Genomic DNA, 21,768 nt, shown 5'->3' with positions numbered 1-21,768 from the left:
TGACTGGGTCCTTCAGAGTACAAGGTCACCGATCTCGAGGATCCTCCCCTTGATTTTTCTTTAATGGTACTTACGGAGAGTTTGTTGGTAACGAGCGGAGTGAATGACGATCATCTCATGAGCCTTCTCAAGCAGGTCGACCGCATCCTACTGAGCCTCCGTGGCTTGGTCTTGGTCGAAGGCCTTTACTCTTGGGGCACCGTGATTGAGGTCGGAGGGCAACACTACTTTGGCTCCATATGCGAGGAAGAAAGGGGTGAACCCTATGGACCAGTTTGGCATTGTTCTTAGGCTCTAGAGGATCGCTGGAACCTCTGCAACCCATCACTTGGCATACTTCTTGAGTCATTCGAAGATGCGGGGCTTGAGTCCTTAGAGGACCAGGCCATTGGCCCGCTCGACCTGACCGTTGGTATGTGGGTGCCCAACCGAGGCCCAATCGATTCTGATGTCGTATCCATCACAGAAGTCTTGGAACTTCTTCCTAGTGAAGTTTGTTCTATGGTTGGTGATGATGTAGTTTGGAACACCAAACCGATAGATGATGTCGAGGAAGAACTTGATCGCCTCTTCTGAGCAGATATTGGTGATGGCCTTCGCCTCTATCCACTTGGTGAATTTGTCCACTGCTACAAGCAGGTGAGTGAAGCCGCCTAAGGCCTTTTTGAGGGGTTCGACCATGTCGAGGCCCAAGACCATGAATGGCCAGGTGATTGAGATGGTCTGAAGCTCTTGTGCCGGCAGATGAGTTTCCTGAGCATAGAACTGGCATCCTTTACACCTGCGGACAACCTCCTCTACATCTCGCAGCACAGTGGGCTAGTAAAAACCTTAGCGAAAGGCTTTCCCAACCAGCAACCTCAGGGCCACATGATGTCCACATATTCTGGCATGGACCTTAAGGAGGAGTTGTTTCCCTTGGTCGGTCGGGATGCACTTCATGAGTACTCCTGACGAACTTTGCTTGTAAAGTTTATCACCGATGGCGATGAACGTATTGACACGTCGAGTGATTCATCACACTTCAGTCCTTTCCAGTGGGAGAGCCTCCTCGAGGAGGCAGGTGAGTAGTGCCAGTCAGCCTGATCGAGTGCAACCACAGCGACGTGGCGGGCAACGTTGTCATGGAGGCGCCAAGGTCGGAGCCCCCGAGCACTTGGTTGAGGTCGGGGCACATTGGGAGGTCGAAACCCCCGAGTGCCAGATTGGTGTCAGAGTGTCTCTAGATCGGATCCTCCAGAATGCGGGCAGACGGCTCATGGAGATCATTGATCAAGACCCCATCTAGAGACGGAACCCGCCTGGCAGCCAATTTTGCGAGGAAATCGGTGGCATCATTGTCCTTTTGGGGGACATGATGTAGTTCGATACCTCAGAACTTGTCCTTAAGCTTGCACACCTCTTGGCAGTATGCTATCATGAGAGGGCTCTTGCGGGAGGACTCCTTCATGACTTGGTCTATGACCAACTCCGAGTCGCCACGGACGTACAGCCATGTAGCGTCGAGCTCGACGGTGACACACAGTCCGTTGATGAGGGCCTCATACTCCATGGCATTGTTTGAGGCTGAAAAATGAAGACGGATCGCATAGCGGAGCCTGCTTCCATCTGGGGAGATTAGAACCACTCTAGCTCCTAAGCCAGGCGCCATAACCGACCCATTGAAGTACATTATCTAGTACTCGTGGGTGACGTCCGGGGTCAGGAGCTAGACTTCCATCCATTCAGCGATGAAGTCGGTGAGAGCATGAGACTTGATAGTGGTGCGAGGGACATACCTATTGTCGTGACCCATGAGCTTGAGAGCCCACTTGGAGATTCGTCCCGCAGCATCACGGTTGCGGATGATGTCTACCAGCGGGTACGAGGTGACGACCATGACCTCATGGTCGATGAAGTAGTGTAGGAGCTTCTAGGTCACCATCAGAACAGCGTACAGAAGCTTCTACACCTAGGGGTATCAAGCCTTGGCATCGAGAGTACCTCACTGATGAAGTACATTGGTCATTGCACCTACAAGGGCGTCTTGGCTCCTCCCTTTTGATGACGAGGGCGGCGCTCACAACATGGTTGTTTGCCATGATGTAGAGGAGGAGGAGTTCTCCCCGTTTAGGAGCGATGAGGACTAGGGCCGATGTCAGTGTTGCTTTGAGACTTTCTAAGGCCTATTGTGCCTCTTCTGTCTAGATGAATGCGTCTATCTTCTAGAGAAGTTTATAGAGAGGCATTCCCCATTCCCCTAGTTGGGAGAAGAACCAGCTTAGGGCGGCCAAACAATTGGTGAGCCTCTGTATGCCCTTGACGTTGCGTATGAGGCCCATGTTGGAGATGGCCGTGAGTTTTCAGGGTTGGCTTCGATGCCGCGCTCAGACACGATGTATCCAAGGAGCTTCCCTTTTGAAACTCCAAAAACACATTTTTCGGGGTTCAATTTGATATTGAACCTTTAGAGGTTTGCAAATGTTGCGGCCAAATTTGCGATCAGGTCGCTAGCCGGAGCCATTTTCACCACTATGTCATCTACATAGACGATGATTGTTGGTTTTGGCTGCTTGACTTGGTTAGGCTGGTCAGGTGGGTTGATTTGGTCGGCGAAGCATCGCTGCATACACCGTTGATAGGTGGCGCTGGCATTCTTTAGACCAAAAGGCATGGTTACGTAGCAGTACGAACCATACGGGGTGATGAATGAAGTCACGACCTGGGCGAACTCTTTCATCGTGATCTAGTGGCAGCCTGAGTAGGCATTCAGAAAGGAGAGGATTTCGCATCCTGAGGTGGAGTTGACTATCTGGTCTATGCGTGGCAAAGGAAAATGGTCCTTTGGACATGCCTTGTTGAGGCCAATATAATCAACACACATTCTCCATTTCCCAGTCTTCTTTTTCACAAGAATAGGATTAGCTAGCCAGTCAGAGTGGTATACCTCTTTGATGAACCCAGCTGCTAGGAGTTTGGCGATCTCCTCGCCTATGGCCCTACGCCTCTCGTCGTCAAAGCGACGCAAGCGTTGCTTGGCGGGCTTTGAGTAGGGATGGCAATAGGTACTCGCGACCCATTTACCCGTGGGTAAAAACCCTATTAGGGTACGGGTTTGGGGGATTTTGCCCCCCACGGGTACGTTCCTGGGTGATTACCTCACCCATCGGGTGAAGCGGGTATGGGTGCGTTCTTGTATACCCCAAACCCATTACCCAATGGGTCCCCCATTTGTGTATGACACATAGGTCCATCCAGTCATTAAATAGTATATAGAGAAGAAAACCCTAGCGTTCCAATTAATCCTCCTCATTCAGCAGCGCCGCAACCCAGGCGTCTCCGCGTCTGTTCGCATCCGCTTCCTGCGCCGCATACTTGCATGATCATTCTGAATTTTTTATGATGTTAGCTTTGTGAATTGTGATCTTGTGTTATTGTTAAATAGGGATGGGTCACCCGATGGGTACCTGTTACCCACGCGGGTGATGGGTCTGGGTAAATTTGGTGAGGTGCTTCTTGCGGATGATGGGGTCGACGACGAGCGGGTAGCACCCTGGTCGAGCGATGTGGGAAGGGTGGTCTCTCTGATCAAAAGTGATCGGGGAGTCCGACCAGCTAAGGAAAAAGGGGACGGCCATCTCGACGACACATGCCTCTCTATAGCATACCTTGTGTTGGCGCTTGGAGTGGATAGCGTTAGATACCCCAAAGATCATGAGACATTCCTCGGGGTTGGGGAAGCCGTCATCATCCTTGCCTGCCATGTCTCCTTTCTTGGCCGCCTTCTCCTTGCCCTTCCCTTCCTTCGGCTTGCCGGCCTGTTGTAGAAAGCGCTTGAGGAGCTCACAGACCTTGTAGAGGTGCTTGACGGGGTAGGTGTGGTTGGTGCATGGACTCTCCATGAGCTTGTCGAAGTGGTCAGGCTGGTCCTACTGGGGCTACTTGCTCGCATGATCAGTTGTGGCAACCAAAGCTGGGTTGGCCGGTCGGTGCTGATCCTTCTTGTTCTTCTTGCCCTTTTGCGTGGAGGGGCCCTCACCTTGGTCCTCGCGCTAGGCCTTGCCCCTATCCCAACCGCCGCTGAAGACCACCCTAATCACCTCCTCGCTGGAGGCATGGTTCATGGCGATGTCGAGCGGGTCACGGGTGGTATGGGGCTTTATATAGCTAAGCTTATGGATCAAGGACTCATAGGTTGTCCCAGAGAGGAACATGCTGATGACGTTCGCATCGACGACATTAGGAAGGGAGTTGCACCGCTTTGAGAACATACGGATGTAGTCCTATAGGGACTCGTTAGGCTCCTACTGACAGCTCTTGAGGTCCTAGGAATTCTCAGGACGGACATATGTCCCCTGAAATTTTTTTACGAAGACCCTCTTGAGATCCGCCCAGTCGCGGATGCTGTCGTGCAGGAGGAATTCGAGCCATGCTCCCCCATGCAGATGGGGAGATACTGAATGATGAAGTGGTCATCATCCACTCCTCTGGCTCAACAGGCGAGCCGAAAGTCTTCAAGCCATATACCGAAGTTTGTTTCCTCGGTATATCTGGCAATGTTGGTGGACGATCGAAAACGCTGTTGGGAGATACTGAATGATGAAGTGGTCATCATCCACTCCTCTAGCTCAGTAGGGCTCCGATCATTTGGTCAGCCACCATGCCTGTGATGCATGTCCCTGCACTCCTCGATGGTCAGACCGGGGCTCGTGCCGCCTACTCTCACTGCCACTTGATGGACATCATCATCATGCTGGGCATAGCATCGATTGTTGATGACGCTGCGAGCGTCATGGTTTGGCCCGAGCCATCCGTGCAAGGTGGTTGGTGTGGAGCGGGCGTCGGGTCAGGCTGTGGAGCAGCCACAGCCTGCTGCCCCACGCCCAACAACTATAGTGGTGAGTGGATGGAGCGATTCGACTGGTGTGGCCCCATTCCCCCGGTGGGGCAAGAGACCACGAGCCGATGTCATGACGCTCTGCCTATTGAACGGCGATAGTTTCCACCAACCCCTGGAGGTTCCGGTTGATTACCTGTTCCTGGGGGTCGTTAGGTTCAGGAAGGTCGCATAGAAGCATCACCGCAACAGTGATATTCTGGCTAGCCCGAGCAAACTATGGGGGGGTCGTTCCCTCCGTCTAGGATGTTATGCTAGACCTGGTGGGTGCGACCCCGAGCACTGCTGCTAGGTTACATGCACGTGGGGCAGCGTGCTGCGCTGAGCGTGCCAGCGCAGGTGGCGGCTAACTCTGCTGCCTTTGTCATAACTCCTCACCGTGCTCCTACGCACGCGCGAGGGCCTTCGCATGAGGGTCCGGAGGGGTGTGAGTCTACAGAGATTTCGCTACCACCGGTGGCTGTCCCGGGGCGTCCGCCATAGCGTACTCCTAGGACAGAGGGTGGCTAGGTGCCACAACATCACCGATGCTGGAGCCATCACATTTGACCTCGTCATCTCACATTTGGATGTGAGAGGGGCGGCGTCAGCATCCTTCGGAGCCCCCACGCGCACACGTCCACGGGGGACGCGAAGCCATAGGGGAACCGGTCGTACGACAGTCATGGTGAGGATAACAGGGTCCCTCTAGAGAGTCGGCGGAAGGTGTTAAATAGTGAATAAAGAACAATATGTACGTTACTCACCGTGGAGTTTTAGCCCAGCATGGGCTCGAGGCGAAGCACCGGTGTGTCGATGTTTAGGTCGTCAAGTGGCCCGGGGCCAGCGGAGGGCGCTCCTCCTCCAGTGGGCGCCGAGACAAGTGCCTCCTCATGGAGGCAGAGTACGCCGAGCTGGTCAGCGATGAAGTCCAGACTTCTTAAGAGAAAGGTCTAGAGCAGCTCGAAGACGGGAGGAACCCACATCCCAATAGGCGGGAGCGTGGGAAACTCCAGCGAGCCAAAGCGAATCGTATCGCTTGAGCCCGCCATGATGAAGATGGTGGAAAGATGGGCCATTCGATGACCAAAAGCATGAACGCATGGCGTCCTCCCCACGGATAGCGCCAACTGTCGGTGCGAAAAATGACCAACAAGTAAATATTTGTAGTTTTACCGTGCGTTGTGATCGGATGTGGCCAAGCACTCAATGACACATAATTTATACTGGTTCAGGCAACGTGCTCTACATCCAGTTTCAGTCGGTCAGAGACTTTATTCCTGAGCCTAGGTGCTCAAAGTTTGCTGTGGAGTTACAAACGAGTAGGAATAAGAAGGGGGTGTCAAAGGCCCGGTCGGACTCTGAACTGAAGGGCCGAGAGTGACGGGGGCTCTAACGTGCGCTAAGTATTGGAGCGTATGCTTTGTATAGCTTTAGAGTTCTAGAGCTATTGAGCTATTCGAGTTCTCAGGTCCTCGAGCGCTCGAATCGTCTACCTTCTCTTTTTTTAGGAGAGCCAGAGAGCCAAAGAGCCAGAGAGTCCTCTTTTTTGGAGAGAGCTCATCCCCTTTTATAGTCAAAGGGGATGGCCTTACAAGTCAGAGAAAGAGAGAGAATATATACGTGTGCTACCTAGTCTTGTTGCCCACGCCGTCGGGTATGAGACGGTCGTCGGTGCCCACAATATTGTTTATGTCCAGATGCATGTGGTAGGCTCTACCGTGTTTGTCTGGTATGACAAACGTCGACGCCTACAATACTATTTGTGTTCTAACACGCCTAGAATGTTGCATAGTGCTCATCTGGCATGGCCTGGTGGCACCGTCCTGCAGGTGCGTAGGGTATGGCAGGGTACGGTTCTCGACATTATGGTTTGACTTGAGTGCCTTACCTTATCTGCTCCGCCTGATCCTCGGGCCCTCACCAAACGAGCGTCTTCGGTCAGTCGTTCCTAATCGGCCCCGACCGTATCGGTCGGGAAGAGCCACGAGCAGAGGTCCGACGTATCTCCGGTCGGAAAAGGAGGTCGGAGTCGGACTGTGTCCTCACCTTGGCCAGGCCTTCCGGTTGGGGACCGGATCATTCTCCCGGCCTGTCATTATGTATCTAGGCCGGACCGAGAGACGCGTGTTGTCGCTGCGCCGTCTGCTGGATCGAGTTTTTGCAGAAAAGTGGGTCCATTAGAGACCCCAAGTTTATGAACCTGACACAACATGTGTACGTAACTATGTTAGTGACATCAATAGTTCCTGAATCTAGATATGTCCCTGACTGCATGTGCGTGAAAAGCTAGAGCCTGACGAGGATGTTCGAACCATTGTGCCAAACTCCTGAGACATGTTTGATATTGACACGAACTAAGGGCCCGTTTGGTTCCTTCCTCTCCTCCTAAAATTCATGTCACATCGAATATTTGGACACATGTATGGAGTATTAAATATAGACTAATTACGAAACTAATTGCATAACTTGCGACTAATTTACGAGACGAATCTTTTAAGCCTAATTTGTCCATGATTTGACAACGTGTTGCTACAGTAAACCTGTGCTAATGATAGATTAATTAGGCTTAAAAAATTCGTCTCGAAAATTAGCCTCCATCTATGTAATTAGTTTTGTAATTAATTTATATTTAATGCTCCTTATTAGCCTCTAAACATTTGATGTGACATAAATTTTAGAAACGACTAAAACCCAACACCCCCTAACCCATCCTCTCGTTGTGTCGTGTGGCTTCATCTCATGATTTCGATAACTATAACCTATCCTAGTTATCATTTATGTTCCAGCCAAAGGGTCCAGGTTTCTAGGTTGCCTTGGCTGCACACAAGCCTCAACATTAGCATGGAGGAGCGGGGACCCTCCATCATCCAGTCTAGTCATAGTAAGGTTTTTTTCCAGTGAGCTACTAGAGGATGTCATCTTCGTTGATCCATTGGCAGATCATATTTCTTACACAAATATAAACATAAATAGAAATATAATTATCTAAAGACTTAAATGTAAACAAAAATATAATTATACTCTCAATTTAACAGAATCTGTTCTCTCGAAAGAATGATCAGGTTTTTTAGATTGTGTCGTCGTAGCTCGGGGCTACAAGAATGTATTTTTAGGGATATGGGTTCCAAATATTTACATCTGGTTTTTACTCTTTTGTTACTCTTTATATTTGGCGTGTTCGCTGGTTGATTTCTGGGCTGGTTTGGACTGGCTGGTGCTGGTTTGTTGTGAAAGAAAAATACTATTAACTGATTGAATAAACCTAGCTCAAACCATCAAGCAAACAGGATGATTTTATGAAAAAGAAATACCAGAGAAGATGGTCATTGCAACTTGCCAAGAGGAGTTGCTGTCGCCGGTGTTTTCCTCGACGCACCTCGTTCGAGGTGGATACTGTTACCTCCGTTTTCGTTTACTTCTCACTAAATTTTTACTGTACCAATTTTAATCGTATGTTTTTTTCTGTAAAAGATTTTTAGATACATCAAGTTTTTATATATATAATTTTTTAATAAACATACTTCATTAGTGTTATATACATTGAAGTATCTAAGATTTTGTTAGAAGAAAAAATAGATGATCAAATTTACTATAATAAAAAATTGCTAAAAAGTAAACTCAAACGGAGGAAAGACCTGATAGCAACCGCCGCTGCCAGCAGACGAGCGATGAAAAAGGCCGCCTGTGTCTAGCCGCCAGTCATCGGCACTGTTCGCTGATTTTTTATTATAAGATGAAAAAATACGGCTCATACAAGCGAACGGGCCATCGTTCGGACGCTGGCGCGCGCCGCGTGGAGATGCTTCTAGCGGCCGTCCAGGTGTGGACTCGGCATGACATGACAACTCACCGAGTCGTCCGCTACGGAGCGGGGACCCGGGATCTCCTGTGGCAGCAAGCCACGACCACGGCGCACTAGCACCGGACCACCGTGCTTCGCTATGCTGAAATATGAGGCCTCGAACTCACCGACACGGCTCAGCGAGAGGAATCCGCCCGCAGGGGATCCCTCGTCTTATGTCCTTGCTATTACTCTGACACGGAACCTATCCGCAATAAACAATCCGGCGGGCCGGCCGGCCCGCTCTGCCGAGTCGGACGCCGGGAAGACGGTGAAGCACTGCAGACTCAACCAAGCCATGTCCACGGACCACGGTGCATGCCCGCCCAGCTGCCATCTGTAGCGCAAGTGGCGAGTGACCGCGGCTATAAACTCCCCCGTCCCGGCGCGCACGCACAAATCATGTGTCACTCACCGACCGGACTTCCGTAAACGCCACCAAACCTCTGATCCTTCTCGGGGCCAAAGACGAGAGAGCACGCGGCACGACTCCAGCGCTTCCCCACGTTCCGAGCGCCTTCCCGTCCTCCTAGCTCGCATTCCGAGTTCCAGCCGGCCAACCAACTGAACCAACCACAGCTCCTTCAGTCCTTCTCCTTCCTTCCTTCCCCTCGTCTCACCGAGCCTCCGAGAGCAGAAGCTGCGAGAGAGAATAAAATAATCCGACGGAAACGACAAGGGCGCGGCGAGGGCGGGGACGGGGAGGCCCTGGGCGCGGGGGCGCCAAGCGCATGGCGTCGTCGAGGGTGATGCCGTCGTCCTCGCCGTCGCACACGGCCTCGGATCTCGCGCGCCTAGCGCAGGCCGCCAGCAGGCCCGGCGGCGGCGGCGGCGGGGGCAGCGGGCTGGGCTCCATGAACGTGGAGGAGCTGCTCCGCGGCATCTACGGCGACATGCCCACCCCGGCGCCGCCCGCGTCGGAGCCCGAACGCCCGATGTCGCCGGCCCCGGCGCCGGAGATCGCCACGCGGAAGACGGCGGAGGAGGTGTGGAAGGAGATCACTGGCGGAGGTGGCAGCGGGGAGGCCGTGGCTCCCGTGGCAGCTCAGGCTGTCGTCCCCGCTGGTGGCGCCGGAGGCGCCGGCGCCGGCACGGGCGGCCCGGAGATGACGCTGGAGGACTTCCTGGCCAGGGAGGGCGCGGTGAAGGAGGATGGGGTTAGGATTTCGGGCCCCTCTGCGCCGGTCATGGGGTTCCTGGCCGGAACTGAGGGCGTGGGTGTGGCCGGCGGCGGAGGCGGGAGGGGAAGGAAGCGGCAGCTCATGGATCCAGTGGATCGCGCTGCGATGCAGCGACAGAAACGAATGATCAAAAACCGCGAGTCTGCTGCCCGGTCACGGGAGAGGAAGCAGGTGGGTGCACCCTGCACAGATGTTGCAGTTTAACGTGATTAAGCTTCGAATTCTGCGAATGTAAGTGGAGAATTTGATTGTCTTTTGCTCGGTTGCTGAAGGCCTATATCGCCGAGCTAGAATCGCTGGTAACGCAGCTCGAGGAGGAGAATGCGGACTTGTTGAGAGAACAGGTTACACTCGACTCTGACACATTCATGGGGTTTGTATGGGAAACTGTATTTCTAGGATTTAAAAAAAAAAAAGTATTCATGACTAGGTGAGTTCAAACACAAAATGTCATTCTTACAGCACTTGGCGATGGGTTCTGCAGCCAAAATGTATCGTGGTGACACTTATTTTCAGTAACCTTTTAGGACTTCTAGACTAGTGGATAGCACAGCACCAAAACAAGCTCGCAATACAAAATCTTACAAAAATCATGTAAACCTACATGGTAAGTCCCAATGCATGTAGTATAAATGTATAGTAATAGTTACATAGGGGGGGCCGTTACATAGTTCTACCTGTGATGTAACTGGGTTGAATTTTTTGAGGAAAAAAACCCCGTTGTGCTCACCTTATGTTATTTTCCCCAATTCAGTTCATTTCTCTGCTATGCATGATCTTAATGTGTGTGAAACCATTTTTTTCAGAGACCAGTGCTTCATGAATGTTCATCTATATCTATATGCAAACATCTTACCTTCTAAATGATGTTATCATTCCCTTATCATAAGCTTTTGATGTTCATGTATTTCAGGAAGAGCGGCACCAGAAGCGACTTAAAGAGGTAACTTTCTTTGGTTCGTGTTAATTTGACTATATTGCAATAAAATGGGTTTGAAGTGCATATATGTATTATGTTAGTTTATATGGCCCATTAAATTCAAAGATCATTGAAATTTGGTTGGATAACGTTTGAAACCAGTCTAGGATACAATACTTGGGAGTATTTAGTCAAATAATATACATCTGGAATGGCTGAACCATCACTACAGAAAGCATAAAGCAGCCTTTCATCTTAGTTTAGCACCCAGGTTCCTAAATATGCGAAGACTTTGTCTTCAACAAGAACATACGTAAGGACCATAATCATGGTTAACAGACACTGTTCATTCTTAAAATAAGCAGCTTCCTATGATTTATCGAATCTGGAAGTTTGGTATCCTTTGCCTATTTGACACTCCAATGAGCTAACGTGCCTAAGGCTCCTTTGTAGCTGGCCAAAGTGGTTTGGCAAATAGATAACATTTGATATTGATAGCTTGCAATTGCATTGCAGCAACACATGACAAGTGTGAGATTGTCCTTTTCATCTTTTACTTTCTCTTGGGGCCATTTGCTTCTCAAGATGGTGAACTGCATACGCCTGTGTTTTAAAAAAGGCTTGAGCCTGCAATCGTGAAAGTACTTCTCTGTTGCAGCCCCATTTGTCAAGTTAAAGCCGAATGCAATTAAATATCGTATAGTTTTGTCACTATCAATAGGAGTTGGGACGATGATGTTTTTCTCACACCGTTTAGGCACATGGTCAAATATGGAACTATGAAAGAAGCATATCACAACGATCCACCTCCATTTGATTTTTTTTCAGGAGGGGATCCCATCTTTTTTTTACCATCCACTTATAATTAGTTAAATGATTAATGATGGTTAGTATATATATTGTAATAGTTAGTATTTATTATCATGAAATTATGATTGGCAAGTGTTGTGCTGATTAGTGTACAACTAGTGGGTCGATCAGAGGATTATTAGTGATAATTAATATGTTTATTGTTAACTAGTAATTATTGTGACAGTGTTAACATTAAAAATATTTATAAGTGTAAGGTTAAATATTTGCATATCAGATTTATAAGACATGATTTAGTTAACTATTCTCATTCTATTCACCTTCACTCCTACCAAAAAAATTGACTACCATACGAACTCAACTAAACATACAACTTGGATGGTCATATCCCCAGAAACATAAATAGAATGATTCCATCCAACCTTGCCTTCTAACTAAGCACACTCTTTTATGGCTCTTCAGTTGGGCTTTGGATTTACTGACTTGAGCAATGTTCATTCGCTTTTCTTGGGGAAGCTGTTTTTTATGTTTCTCTAAAGAATACATTTGGTTGATGCAGCTCTTGGAACGAGTGACGCCCGTCATTCTGAGGAAAAAACCATCACGAGATCTTAGAAGAACGAACTCAATGCAGTGGTAGATTTGAGCCAAGCTCAGTCGCCGTCTCCTTACTGTTATAACATAGAATTTGCCCCTGTATGTCATTTTTCTATTTATATGCGCCAACTTAGTTGTAGTACCTTAGCTGAAATAGCATGGGCAATTAGCCGACACAAAGCTTAAATGAAATCATATTATGTAGGAGTGCTCACGAGTCATGGCCAAGAAAGGTGGTTGTTCCTGTCTGGTCGTGTTTCATTCTTCCTGGATTATTTTCTAGATTTTCTTGTCAACCTAGCAGGTAGGTTTAGCAAGGAAGTGGACAGTCTTCCTCCAATAAGCAGGCTTCCTTGAAATCAAACTGAAACATCATAATGCTACGTAGTGTCCAGGGTCGCCTACCTACCTGTTTGTAGGCCACCTTATCACAATTGAAATCTGTTTTTTTCTTATCTTGGATAAAATTAAGCAAGCTTACTAAGTAAATTGAAACATGTTAAAAAAAAGTAAATTGAAACATCCTAATGCTACGGAGCTTCCAGGGGCGTGTACTTTGTGTAGGACAGCATATCACAGTTCAATTCTGTTTTTTCTCTGATAAAACTTGGCGCTTCTCTTCCGAAATTTGAAGTTTGTTGGTGCATGAATTATCAAAATACTCAATATAAAGTGCGAAGTTGACGTGATTTGATGACTGCTGATACTCCTTTAATAAAAGATAGCAATGATTGGTGGTACTGATACTGTACAACCCAATACCCCTTCTAATGACTGAATTCAATTCAATTCAATTTGCTGGATGAAATCTGGAATAATCACGTTTTTCAAGAACCATAATGGCCGATGAGCATGAGTTCGCATGCTAATGGGTACTGGAGAGTTAAAGTCCTGTAAACATCGCGTTCTTACAGAAATGAAAAAACACAACACATACAAATATAGATCCTATAGCTCAGATGAAGGGGATATTGATCCTATAGCTGCCTAGCATCAGCAATGAAGATACTTCCAGATTCGCACCACCCTGCTATCACATCATTGTTGGCACACTGCAGCAATTTGAAAACAACAAAGGTTGTCAAAAACATAAAATGTCCCTTGCCGCAAGAATCATCTGACTGCATTTGTATTCAGGTAGTTGTGCATTTTTATGCACACATTTGCTGACAAGCCTATATTCTGTATTTATATTATGTTTGGGCTTTAAAAATGGGGCCTGGAGACGGGAATACCTTTGAAAATCCCAACCAGTTGGAATCCCCTCGAAATGAGAATGCTCGCTCACTTTGTTTCCAATGTCCACAGGTAATCTGCAGTATGTATGTCACAGAGCCTATATTAGAATTCAACATAAATGACACTATCACGATGGAGGTTTTGCAATACAATTAGGCATCCCAATTTCAATCTCACACAGTATGACAGAGTAACAGACTGCTAATAGCTGAAGCTGTATGTGATCAAGGTCCACAGAATACAAATCAGATGTATACCTCATAATCAACACCTTGGACGTAGATAAAAGATTGGTCAACTGATGAGAACGAAAGGCCTGTAATCTGCACAGGAGAGCAAATAGACTTGCTGAAAACTTCTTCGTGTGATTTTCTGCATGAACATCTTGTTCCTATTTATGCACTTCAAGATTCTTCCAGCAATAAATTACAACATTACATATACATCAAGTAAAATCAGAAGGAATTAAATCAAACCTCATACTTGGAGCAGCCCACCCATCTTGACAGAGCAGACCACCTACATACAAAAATGGACACCAAACTGATCAATCAAACCGGACTGATTCAGACAACTGGCCAAAAGCTCTATTGCAGGCTTGCAGCCTTGGCCAGAAGCTCTATTGCAGTCTTTCTGTCCATTCTCTGTATCAGGTACAATAAGGAAAATGGACAAAAGATACTGGGATGACAAATGCAGACAGAGTGATTATCTGCAGTTGCTTATCAATTCCTTAAAAATTCAACGAAAGCAATCGAAACAACCTGCGAGGATCATAGATGGTGACAGCACAATCAGTTCCGCCACTACCAATCAGTCCTGAGGGCGAACTACATGTGGAGTATATAATGTCTCCAACTGATCCAGAAATGCGTTGTACGCATCCCCCATTGTTATTCATTCTTAAGTCCCAGATGCTCAGCTGCAACTATTTACCATGAGGAAAGACAACAGAAAAAGCAAATTTAACAAAGGCTGAGCTAGAGTCTAACCTGAGAACCTTCCGCAATTGCCAAGAGAGAACTACTTCCATTCACTTGTGGCAAGCATTGAACAAAGCTAAATGAAGATGGATACCATAACCTGCAATTTAAGTTTTACCCGCTAAATCATGCAAATTACAGGCTATAATTGTGAGATTATGGATGCTACTAGAGGACCCATGGGTCTACGTGTTGAATTCACAGCAGCCTCTGAATATAAAGTTTGGGCATGCAAAGATCATATAAGAGAGTTAACAATTGAGTAAGCTAGAGTCATTTTGGGTAGGTTGTAGCCTGTAGTGTAGGCACTAGCTGTAGCCAACAATGTAATGGGTCAGCATTTATTTTATCTGAAGGGTGTCATTTATCAGCAGAATCTGACATAGAAAAAGAAGGCAGTTGGACGAGTTGGCACAATGCCAGAATTCTTGCATGAGTAAACATACGTGCGTAAACTGCGAACATGAATGTCTTGATCATAGATATCAATGGTCTTGCACAACTCACGAGCAACAGCTACCTGAAAAGATCAATAGCATGAATTTTATGTACTCAGTGAACATGCTGGTTCTTATGCTAAACCATACAAAGGTCACTAGAAAACGTATCACAAGTTTTTACAAACTACAAGTCAACAAGGGAAATTGAACTAAATATGTAATAAAAAATACAAATATACCATGGATTGCTGCATCGGGCTAAAGCATATCCCAGCCCAACTGCCTTCCCCAACACCACAATCACGAGGTGGTACTGAATAGGACGTCCTGTCAATGTCTGAGCAAGTTTAGTACTGATATGCTGTATCTTCCTTCAAAATCGAAACTAGCACGTACTTGTTTGAAAGAAAAAATCATATTACCATTCGAGAATGTGATCAACTTTGTGATAAATTACTAGGTTTGACTTCCAAACGATGGTAAAAACATACATTGAAACTTATTTGTCAACATTGAAACTAGGTTTGATTAGAGCATATGGTATCTACCATGACCAAAATGGAAAAAAGAGGCTAAAACAGTGGATCCATTACTACACAACAAGCTCTCTTATTGGCAGAAGCAAAAACATAATCAATGGTTTACATATTTTTCATATTTATTCACACCATGTTTAAGACAAGATAGTGAAGTTACCATCAGCCACGATGTCCAAACAAGATACAATAAGGTGACCATATGAGTCAACCGTTCCAAGAACCAAACAGTCATCTGGAATGCCACAAAACACAAAAGGATTGAAACCAGCTAAATAGCCAAAATTCCTTTTGAAGATCCAACAAACCACATCATCAGAAAACTTTAGATATGGTAGGCAATGCTTGCTAGAAAAAATTGAAGCAAATGCTGATCTAATATCATTTCCTCTAGCTATAATATAATGTATGTATGGCATGCTACTCATGCAGGCTCTCTAATATCAATAATAGTTTCAGCTGGTAAAGGTGGATAAGAACTCAAAAGCAGTACAATAAGATGTCGATGCATTCAGCATAGATTTTGGTGGCTACTTGGATGCATATTATAACGTTTCCCAAAGGACTATTGCAACTACCGTATTTTATAATTTTAACTTGAGAAATAAGATTCTGCACCATGTTATCATTAAATGCTGAAGACTGCACCTTCGCCCTCTGCGAGAGCTACACTCTGGATCTCAGAACGATGTGGGCAGCGATCCACAACAGACGAACTTATGACCTTCCATAGAGAATTGTTTTTTTCAATAAGCGTAACTGAAAGACAGAGGGAGAGAAACAGAACACCTGAGAATGATGGAATCATACCTGTGCATTATCAGGAATCAAAAGGCTCTCCTTTCCTTTGGACAGCATCGCACCATCAAGGCTTATCTTTCATATCCAAGGAAAGAGAGGAAAAATCAACTTCACAAAAATGTCACTGTAAAAACAGTGAAATGGGCTACACATTCTCGTTCTGCTACTAACATACCTCACTCAGACCCTCACCACTGTAATCTCTAACATCAACAGGAAATCGGCAATTGGACAATCACACAACAATTTCAGTACCCACAATTTCCAAGCCCAATGCATTGAGGACCTAACATCTACCACAATGATATCCAAAGGGGTTGTTGTCAAAAAAAAAATTATATCCAAAGGGGTGATGTTACAAATCACTGCCGAACACTCTAACTAGCTTGTTTACAGGCGAGCATGATTTGCAAAATAGTTCAGTTGTACGAAATGAGGAGCAATAGCAGCGGACGCAAACCTCGATCCTGTAGACGCGGCAGCCAGAGGCGAGGTAGACAGAGCACGAGGAGCCGGCACCGTTGACCTGACAAGCGGGGAAACCGATGATAAGAGGTAAATCAGAAGAACTCGACTACTCGAGCTGCAGGGTTTAGGGTTTACGAGGTGCCCGTGCTGAGATTGCGCGGTGCCGGTGGGCAGGGACGGCCGCTCGCGTGCATACTTACATGGGCGGCGAGGCGGGTGGGCTGGAGGCTGCCGGGCGTCGGGTCTGAGAGCAGGGCCGGCGGGACGGACGCCTTCCGCAGGCTCCGCGGCACCAGCACCGTCGACCGCATGCTTTTTCTTCTCCCGCAGAAATCCGCGTGTTCTCGCCGTTCCCCGTTTCCCACTTCTCCCGTCTCCCTCCCCAAGGTCGGAGTTGCCGAGTTGAACGAGGGATATTAAGTAAAGCAAAATCACTTTACATTGATTCATAAGGATTAAAAAATCCAACAACTTTTTAATTAGATCACCAAATATGATTATTTTTTATTTTGGATTTTTCGCTGGTTATGAAGAAACTCAAACTATTGGAGAAATGACTCTTTATACGATGATTTAGAGAATTATATAAAAAAAACTCTTGCAAATGCTATTTATTACTAAAAAAGGTTATCTAAGAATTAGCCGACATACTTCTATATCACACCAAAAAATTTCAGTCTTTTGAAATAAGAAAATTCGATTTAATTATGTTATTATGTGGGTATTGAAATATAGGAAAGAAATATTTTTTGTGAAAATAAAATCAAATATAAGGTTGGTAACATGTTGATGCATTCATGCTGCTGCACATTTGTTTTTGTAATGATTGGCTTTGACTAGAATTTGAATTGAATTCAAATTCAACTTGAAAATGAGATTGGAAAATGTATTTGGAAAAAAAAAGAAAAGGAATTCTTTTCTCTCCCCTTTCCTTTCTTCACTTTCGGTCTGGCTCCATTTTTCTTTTCCCACGGCCCGCTCGCCCTCCCTTCTTCCCTTCCTGGGTCGGCCCAGCTCGGCCAGGCGACCGCTGCCGCTCCTTTCTCCGCGCCTCAGCCACTGCCAACCCGGCCCCACCTGTCGGCGCCGTCCCCCACCTCCCGCAACCGCCGCGCGAGTCCATGCCGCAATCGCCCCACGCCCGCTCCTCGTGATGTGGGCGCGTCGCCCCGCGCCCGGCCTCTACAAAAGGGTGCCGAGACCCCCGCGCGCACCCCTACTGCCTCCCCGCTCTCTTCTTCGCGTTCGCCAGGCGTCGAGGAAGCCACAGCAACCGCCGCAGCGCTTGCCGGAATCCGCCGTCCGCCCTCCGCGTGGTCAGCCGTCCCCGAGCCGCCGTCTCCGCTCGTTTTCCCCGCGGTGAGAACCCCCTTGTTCCCCTCTATCTCCCCATGCCATTTATTTCAAGTTTTGAGGTTTCTAGAGCCTTTGCCGCGTGTGCCTGTGTGCTCTCGCCGTCGGCCATGGCGACCGTCGCCTCATCCGCGTCCTCCGGCCGTCGTGTCAGCCTGGCTGAGTTCCCCTGCTCCCTCTCTTTCTCCCGGTGTCCTCGGTTCTTCGAACCGTGGCCCGTAGGCCGAATCCCGCGCGCGCCGGTGATCTTCTCGCCGCCGGCAATGGCTGTGCCGCCGCGGATGCACTGTTCCGGACGGCCAACTTTCCTCCAAGGCACCACAGCCGTCCATCTCCAGATCTGCGGCCATGATTACAAGATACCCTTTCGCGTGTAAATTTGCTAAAGAGTCCCTCGGGTTCAGACAAATTGAACCCGTCGTCCCTAGCGCAGTTTTCAGAGTACGCTTTCTCGTTTTGAAAACATAAAGTACATTGTTTTAGTCCAAAATATGTTTTCAGTATTTACAGAAATACCACTAGATTTGTTTTGCTCATAAAAACTCCGTTTTAGCTCCGAATTAACCCGTTCAAATTGCGTTAGCTTCGTAATTTCGTAATCTATGTGTTAGTACCACTGCTAATCAAGTTTGTAACTTTTAAATTTCATGGTTAGGTTTAATTCAATAAAGTGTTATAGAAAATCCCGTTTAATTCATAACTTTCGCGTTTTATCTCCGAATTTCGTGAACTTCGCGTTGACGTGATCATAGCGAGACGTAGATTCTTTTCATAAACATTTTATCTTGTTTTCTATACTGCTGGTGTACTGTTCTAATCGTAGGATTGTTGCTTTGCATGAATGTTCCTGGAATGTTGTGTGTTGCCGTGTTGGTCGTGTTCAGACGGTGAGGAGAACGTTGGAGACCAAAAGTTCTTCGACGACCAGCAGGATCAGCAGAAGTTTGCTAGCCAAGGCAAGTATAGCATGGGCCTACCTTGATGTCCTATTCACTTTAATCATTTACTCATGTGCATGTGTCTAACTTTGATAACCATAAGGACATCCTAGTCATTTGATGACATGTTTCCCTTGACTCCTTTGGGTTAATTGCATATGGGTAGATTGCTAGTGCTCTAACTGAATGTGATCTATACAATGGTTAATGGTTCTATGGAACTAAAGGTAAAACATGCTTTATAACAACTGATCCATAGGGCGAAGGAGCAAATGACTTTCGATCATGTTGCTCTCGGCCCTCCATAAGGACTTATCTGTCGGCAAAAGCTAGGACTGACAGTGCAACCGCGAGAGTCATATGGCTCTGACTTTAGCTCAGTAATAGAACCTTTTCTAGCTTGTTAGAGGTTACCTTTATGGCGCAAAAGGGGCTTGCCACGTTGGGTATAGGGCTGTCTCTGTTCCTATGTGTATAGCCGCAATGGATATGTGTCATACGAAAGGGGGGTTCCTACATCTGCCTGCCGAGGAAACCTAGCGGCCCCAACTTGTTAGAGAAACCTATGAAATGGCTTCATAGTGTACCCTGCCCGCTCACCTTGGCAGTGACATGGGAGTAATTAACATGTGCATATGGGAATCACGACTCGCGGTGAATGTGCACCACCTCTGCAGAGGGTTACAAACTGTTATAACAGCCGTGCTCACGGTCACGAGCGGTCCGAAAAACTCACAGAATAATTGGTTACTCATTGTGGTTCATTTATGATGGTATACGATGATAATATGATGCAAATGATTCTAATATCTGATTATGTGGGTATAAATGGGAGCTTAAGCATAACTTGATTAAACTTGATAATAAAATCTTGACTTACTAAAAGTGCTAACTATAGTAAACTAGTGTCATCCTTTTTGAGCTACATAACCCCATGTTATCTTGTTAAGTATGGAAAGTACTTACGCCTGTTTACTTTCTATATTTGGATAAATATCCCGGATGGGTAACAGATGACAACGGGTATGAGGAGTTTCCTGAGGATTATTAGGCTTGTGGTCAATCAGTTGACCTTTCCTATGATAGAGTTCCACGAGAGAGGTATCATTTTATCTTCCGCTGTATTGTGTAAGACTATGTGTTGTTGTTAAACGTGATGTAAGATACACCATGATGATACTTTTTATAATTTGTCAACTTGTGTGTGTGACTGATCTCTGGGCACACATGAGTTTAGTGCATTCAATTTTATCCTTAAAATTGGGTGTGACAAATTGGTATCAGAGCCGTGTTGACTGTAGGATGCAAGCCTAGTTAGAAACGGTCGTTTTAGCATCTTTGCTCCTCTGGTTTCTTGCTTACTGTCTTATTCTTGTTATTTTATTAAAATATTTATGCTTTTCATACATTAATCTATTATATAAAATTATTGATTCTAATTCTATCTCACTTTAAATCTATAGATGTCTCATAACCCGAAGACCGCCCGCCTCAGCACTGCAGGCTACCGTGCCTTGTTCACCCCACGTGCTCTACAGGCGGAGAAGAAGATTGTGATCATCTCCGATGATGAGGAGATGGCTACCCCGACACCTGCACCTTCTCCTACTCTAGCTGTTGCATCAGTCTATCCTACTATAGCTACACCCGAGGAATCATTAGCTACTTCACCTACACCTGTGCCATCCCCAGCTGTCCCTGTGGTGGATGAGGAGATAGGCTGGAAGTGCAAGTATTACTTCAAGCCAACCCTTGAGACGGCCTACTACCACACCCTCCTCACCCATGTGCTGGATGACTATTACCCCGATCTGCACGCCTCCATCAGCTATCATTGTGCAGAGTACCAGCATCCTTTGGAGGCAGCCTTTTGGAAGGTAGAGCTGGTTGTCACCGCATGGAATGCTATAAAGAATGGACATGAGGTGGAGACTGTCCACCGTGCCACTGCCAGAAGGGCCCATGCATTGGATGGCATGGAAGATACAGCGCAGGACGCCTACATCTACTACCATGGCCGTCGTTTTGAGGCCATGAGGGAGAATCGTTTCAGGTTCCTTCCTCGCAATGATCATGAGGGTGTTTGGCAGGTCCTGGCTCCACCAGAGAGTGACCCAACTCTAGAAGCAACAGTGCAGCATGTCCATGCCATGCAGGGGGTGGATGAAGAAGTCAAAGGAGAGCTGCGTGCATCACAGAGGGCCGAGAGACACCTCCAGAAGCAAGTTGATGAACTACATGCTCAACTTGGGCAGCCACCGATCTACAAGAAGAAGCGTCGGTCGTTCACCATGATTGACACCGCCCATAGGTGTTAGGTGCCTTGTTTAAGATTACAACGTTGTTAGTTCGTGAGTCATGTTTAGACTTGTTGGTCTTGTGAGCTTTGATGATTAGATGTTTTTAATTGTGAACTTGATTGATTTGGAGTTTGGTTGTTTGCTGGAAGTTTGTGGGCATGTCCACAACTTCCTTAGGTTGGAACCTTAAGTTTAGATGAAATCTTAATACAGATGGTTTGTTTTATCTTATCTCTGCTGTGTTGTTTTCTGGAGCAGCCTGTGATCTTTATTTTGTATCTCGAAATCTGAGCGGTCAAAAATTCTGAAATTTTTGTGGAGATATCTACACTTCTGTATCTTTCAAATGTCTCTGGAATCACATCAAATGTTGTTCAGGTTTGTGAGATCTAGCTGTCACAAGTTGATGTTCCTGCGCAGACTGGAACCCAGAACAGATTCGGTTTAGCCCTATTTATGACCATGTGTATGTCAGAATCTGTAAAAGTGATCAAATAAAAGTTG

At 46.8% G+C, this 21,768-nt stretch overlaps 3 protein-coding genes across 7 annotated transcripts; 2 read left to right on the top strand and 1 right to left on the bottom strand.

The window, feature by feature from the left end:
• Positions 1-8,975: 8,975 nt before the first annotated feature.
• Positions 8,976-12,418, top strand: LOC136456906 (bZIP transcription factor 12-like). Of its 2 annotated transcripts, XM_066456909.1 has the most exons (4): positions 8,989-10,051; positions 10,153-10,224; positions 10,794-10,823; positions 12,169-12,418. In XM_066456909.1, the coding sequence occupies exons 1-4, from the start codon at positions 9,431-9,433 to the stop codon at positions 12,247-12,249; spliced, it is 804 nt and encodes a 267-aa protein (XP_066313006.1). In that variant the 5' UTR covers positions 8,989-9,430; the 3' UTR covers positions 12,250-12,418. The 2 variants fall into 2 exon arrangements, with proteins under 2 accessions (XP_066313007.1, XP_066313006.1); XM_066456910.1 differs by lacking the exons at positions 10,794-10,823; positions 12,169-12,418 and adding an exon at positions 10,687-10,758 and having other exon boundaries at positions 8,976-10,051.
• A 559-nt stretch (positions 12,419-12,977) lies between these two features.
• LOC136456904 (uncharacterized) lies at positions 12,978-17,291 on the bottom strand. Of its 4 annotated transcripts, none has more exons than XM_066456906.1 (13): positions 16,809-17,272; positions 16,666-16,731; positions 16,215-16,280; positions 16,053-16,128; positions 15,565-15,639; positions 15,108-15,205; positions 14,875-14,948; positions 14,438-14,528; positions 14,210-14,367; positions 13,922-13,964; positions 13,703-13,768; positions 13,442-13,519; positions 12,978-13,258 (listed from the first exon to the last, which is right to left on the bottom strand). In XM_066456906.1, the coding sequence occupies exons 1-13, from the start codon at positions 17,121-17,123 to the stop codon at positions 13,184-13,186; spliced, it is 1,281 nt and encodes a 426-aa protein (XP_066313003.1). In that variant the 5' UTR covers positions 17,124-17,272; the 3' UTR covers positions 12,978-13,183. The 4 variants fall into 4 exon arrangements, 2 of the variants coding, with proteins under 2 accessions (XP_066313003.1, XP_066313004.1); XM_066456907.1 differs by having other exon boundaries at positions 16,874-17,085; XR_010759603.1 differs by lacking the exons at positions 12,978-13,258; positions 14,210-14,367 and having other exon boundaries at positions 13,448-13,519; positions 16,809-17,291.
• Positions 17,292-17,653: 362 nt separating this feature from the next.
• Positions 17,654-21,472, top strand: LOC136456905 (uncharacterized). Its single transcript, XM_066456908.1, has 2 exons — positions 17,654-18,032; positions 20,428-21,472. The coding sequence occupies exon 2, from the start codon at positions 20,428-20,430 to the stop codon at positions 21,280-21,282; it is 855 nt and encodes a 284-aa protein (XP_066313005.1). The 5' UTR covers positions 17,654-18,032; the 3' UTR covers positions 21,283-21,472.
• The last annotated feature ends 296 nt before the right edge of the window (positions 21,473-21,768 follow it).

This window comes from Miscanthus floridulus, chromosome 6 (assembly GCF_019320115.1).
Source record: "Miscanthus floridulus cultivar M001 chromosome 6, ASM1932011v1, whole genome shotgun sequence".
NCBI lineage: Eukaryota > Viridiplantae > Streptophyta > Magnoliopsida > Poales > Poaceae > Miscanthus > Miscanthus floridulus.
Note: the sequence above shows the minus strand (reverse complement) of the source record. Positions and strands in the feature narration are given on the sequence as shown.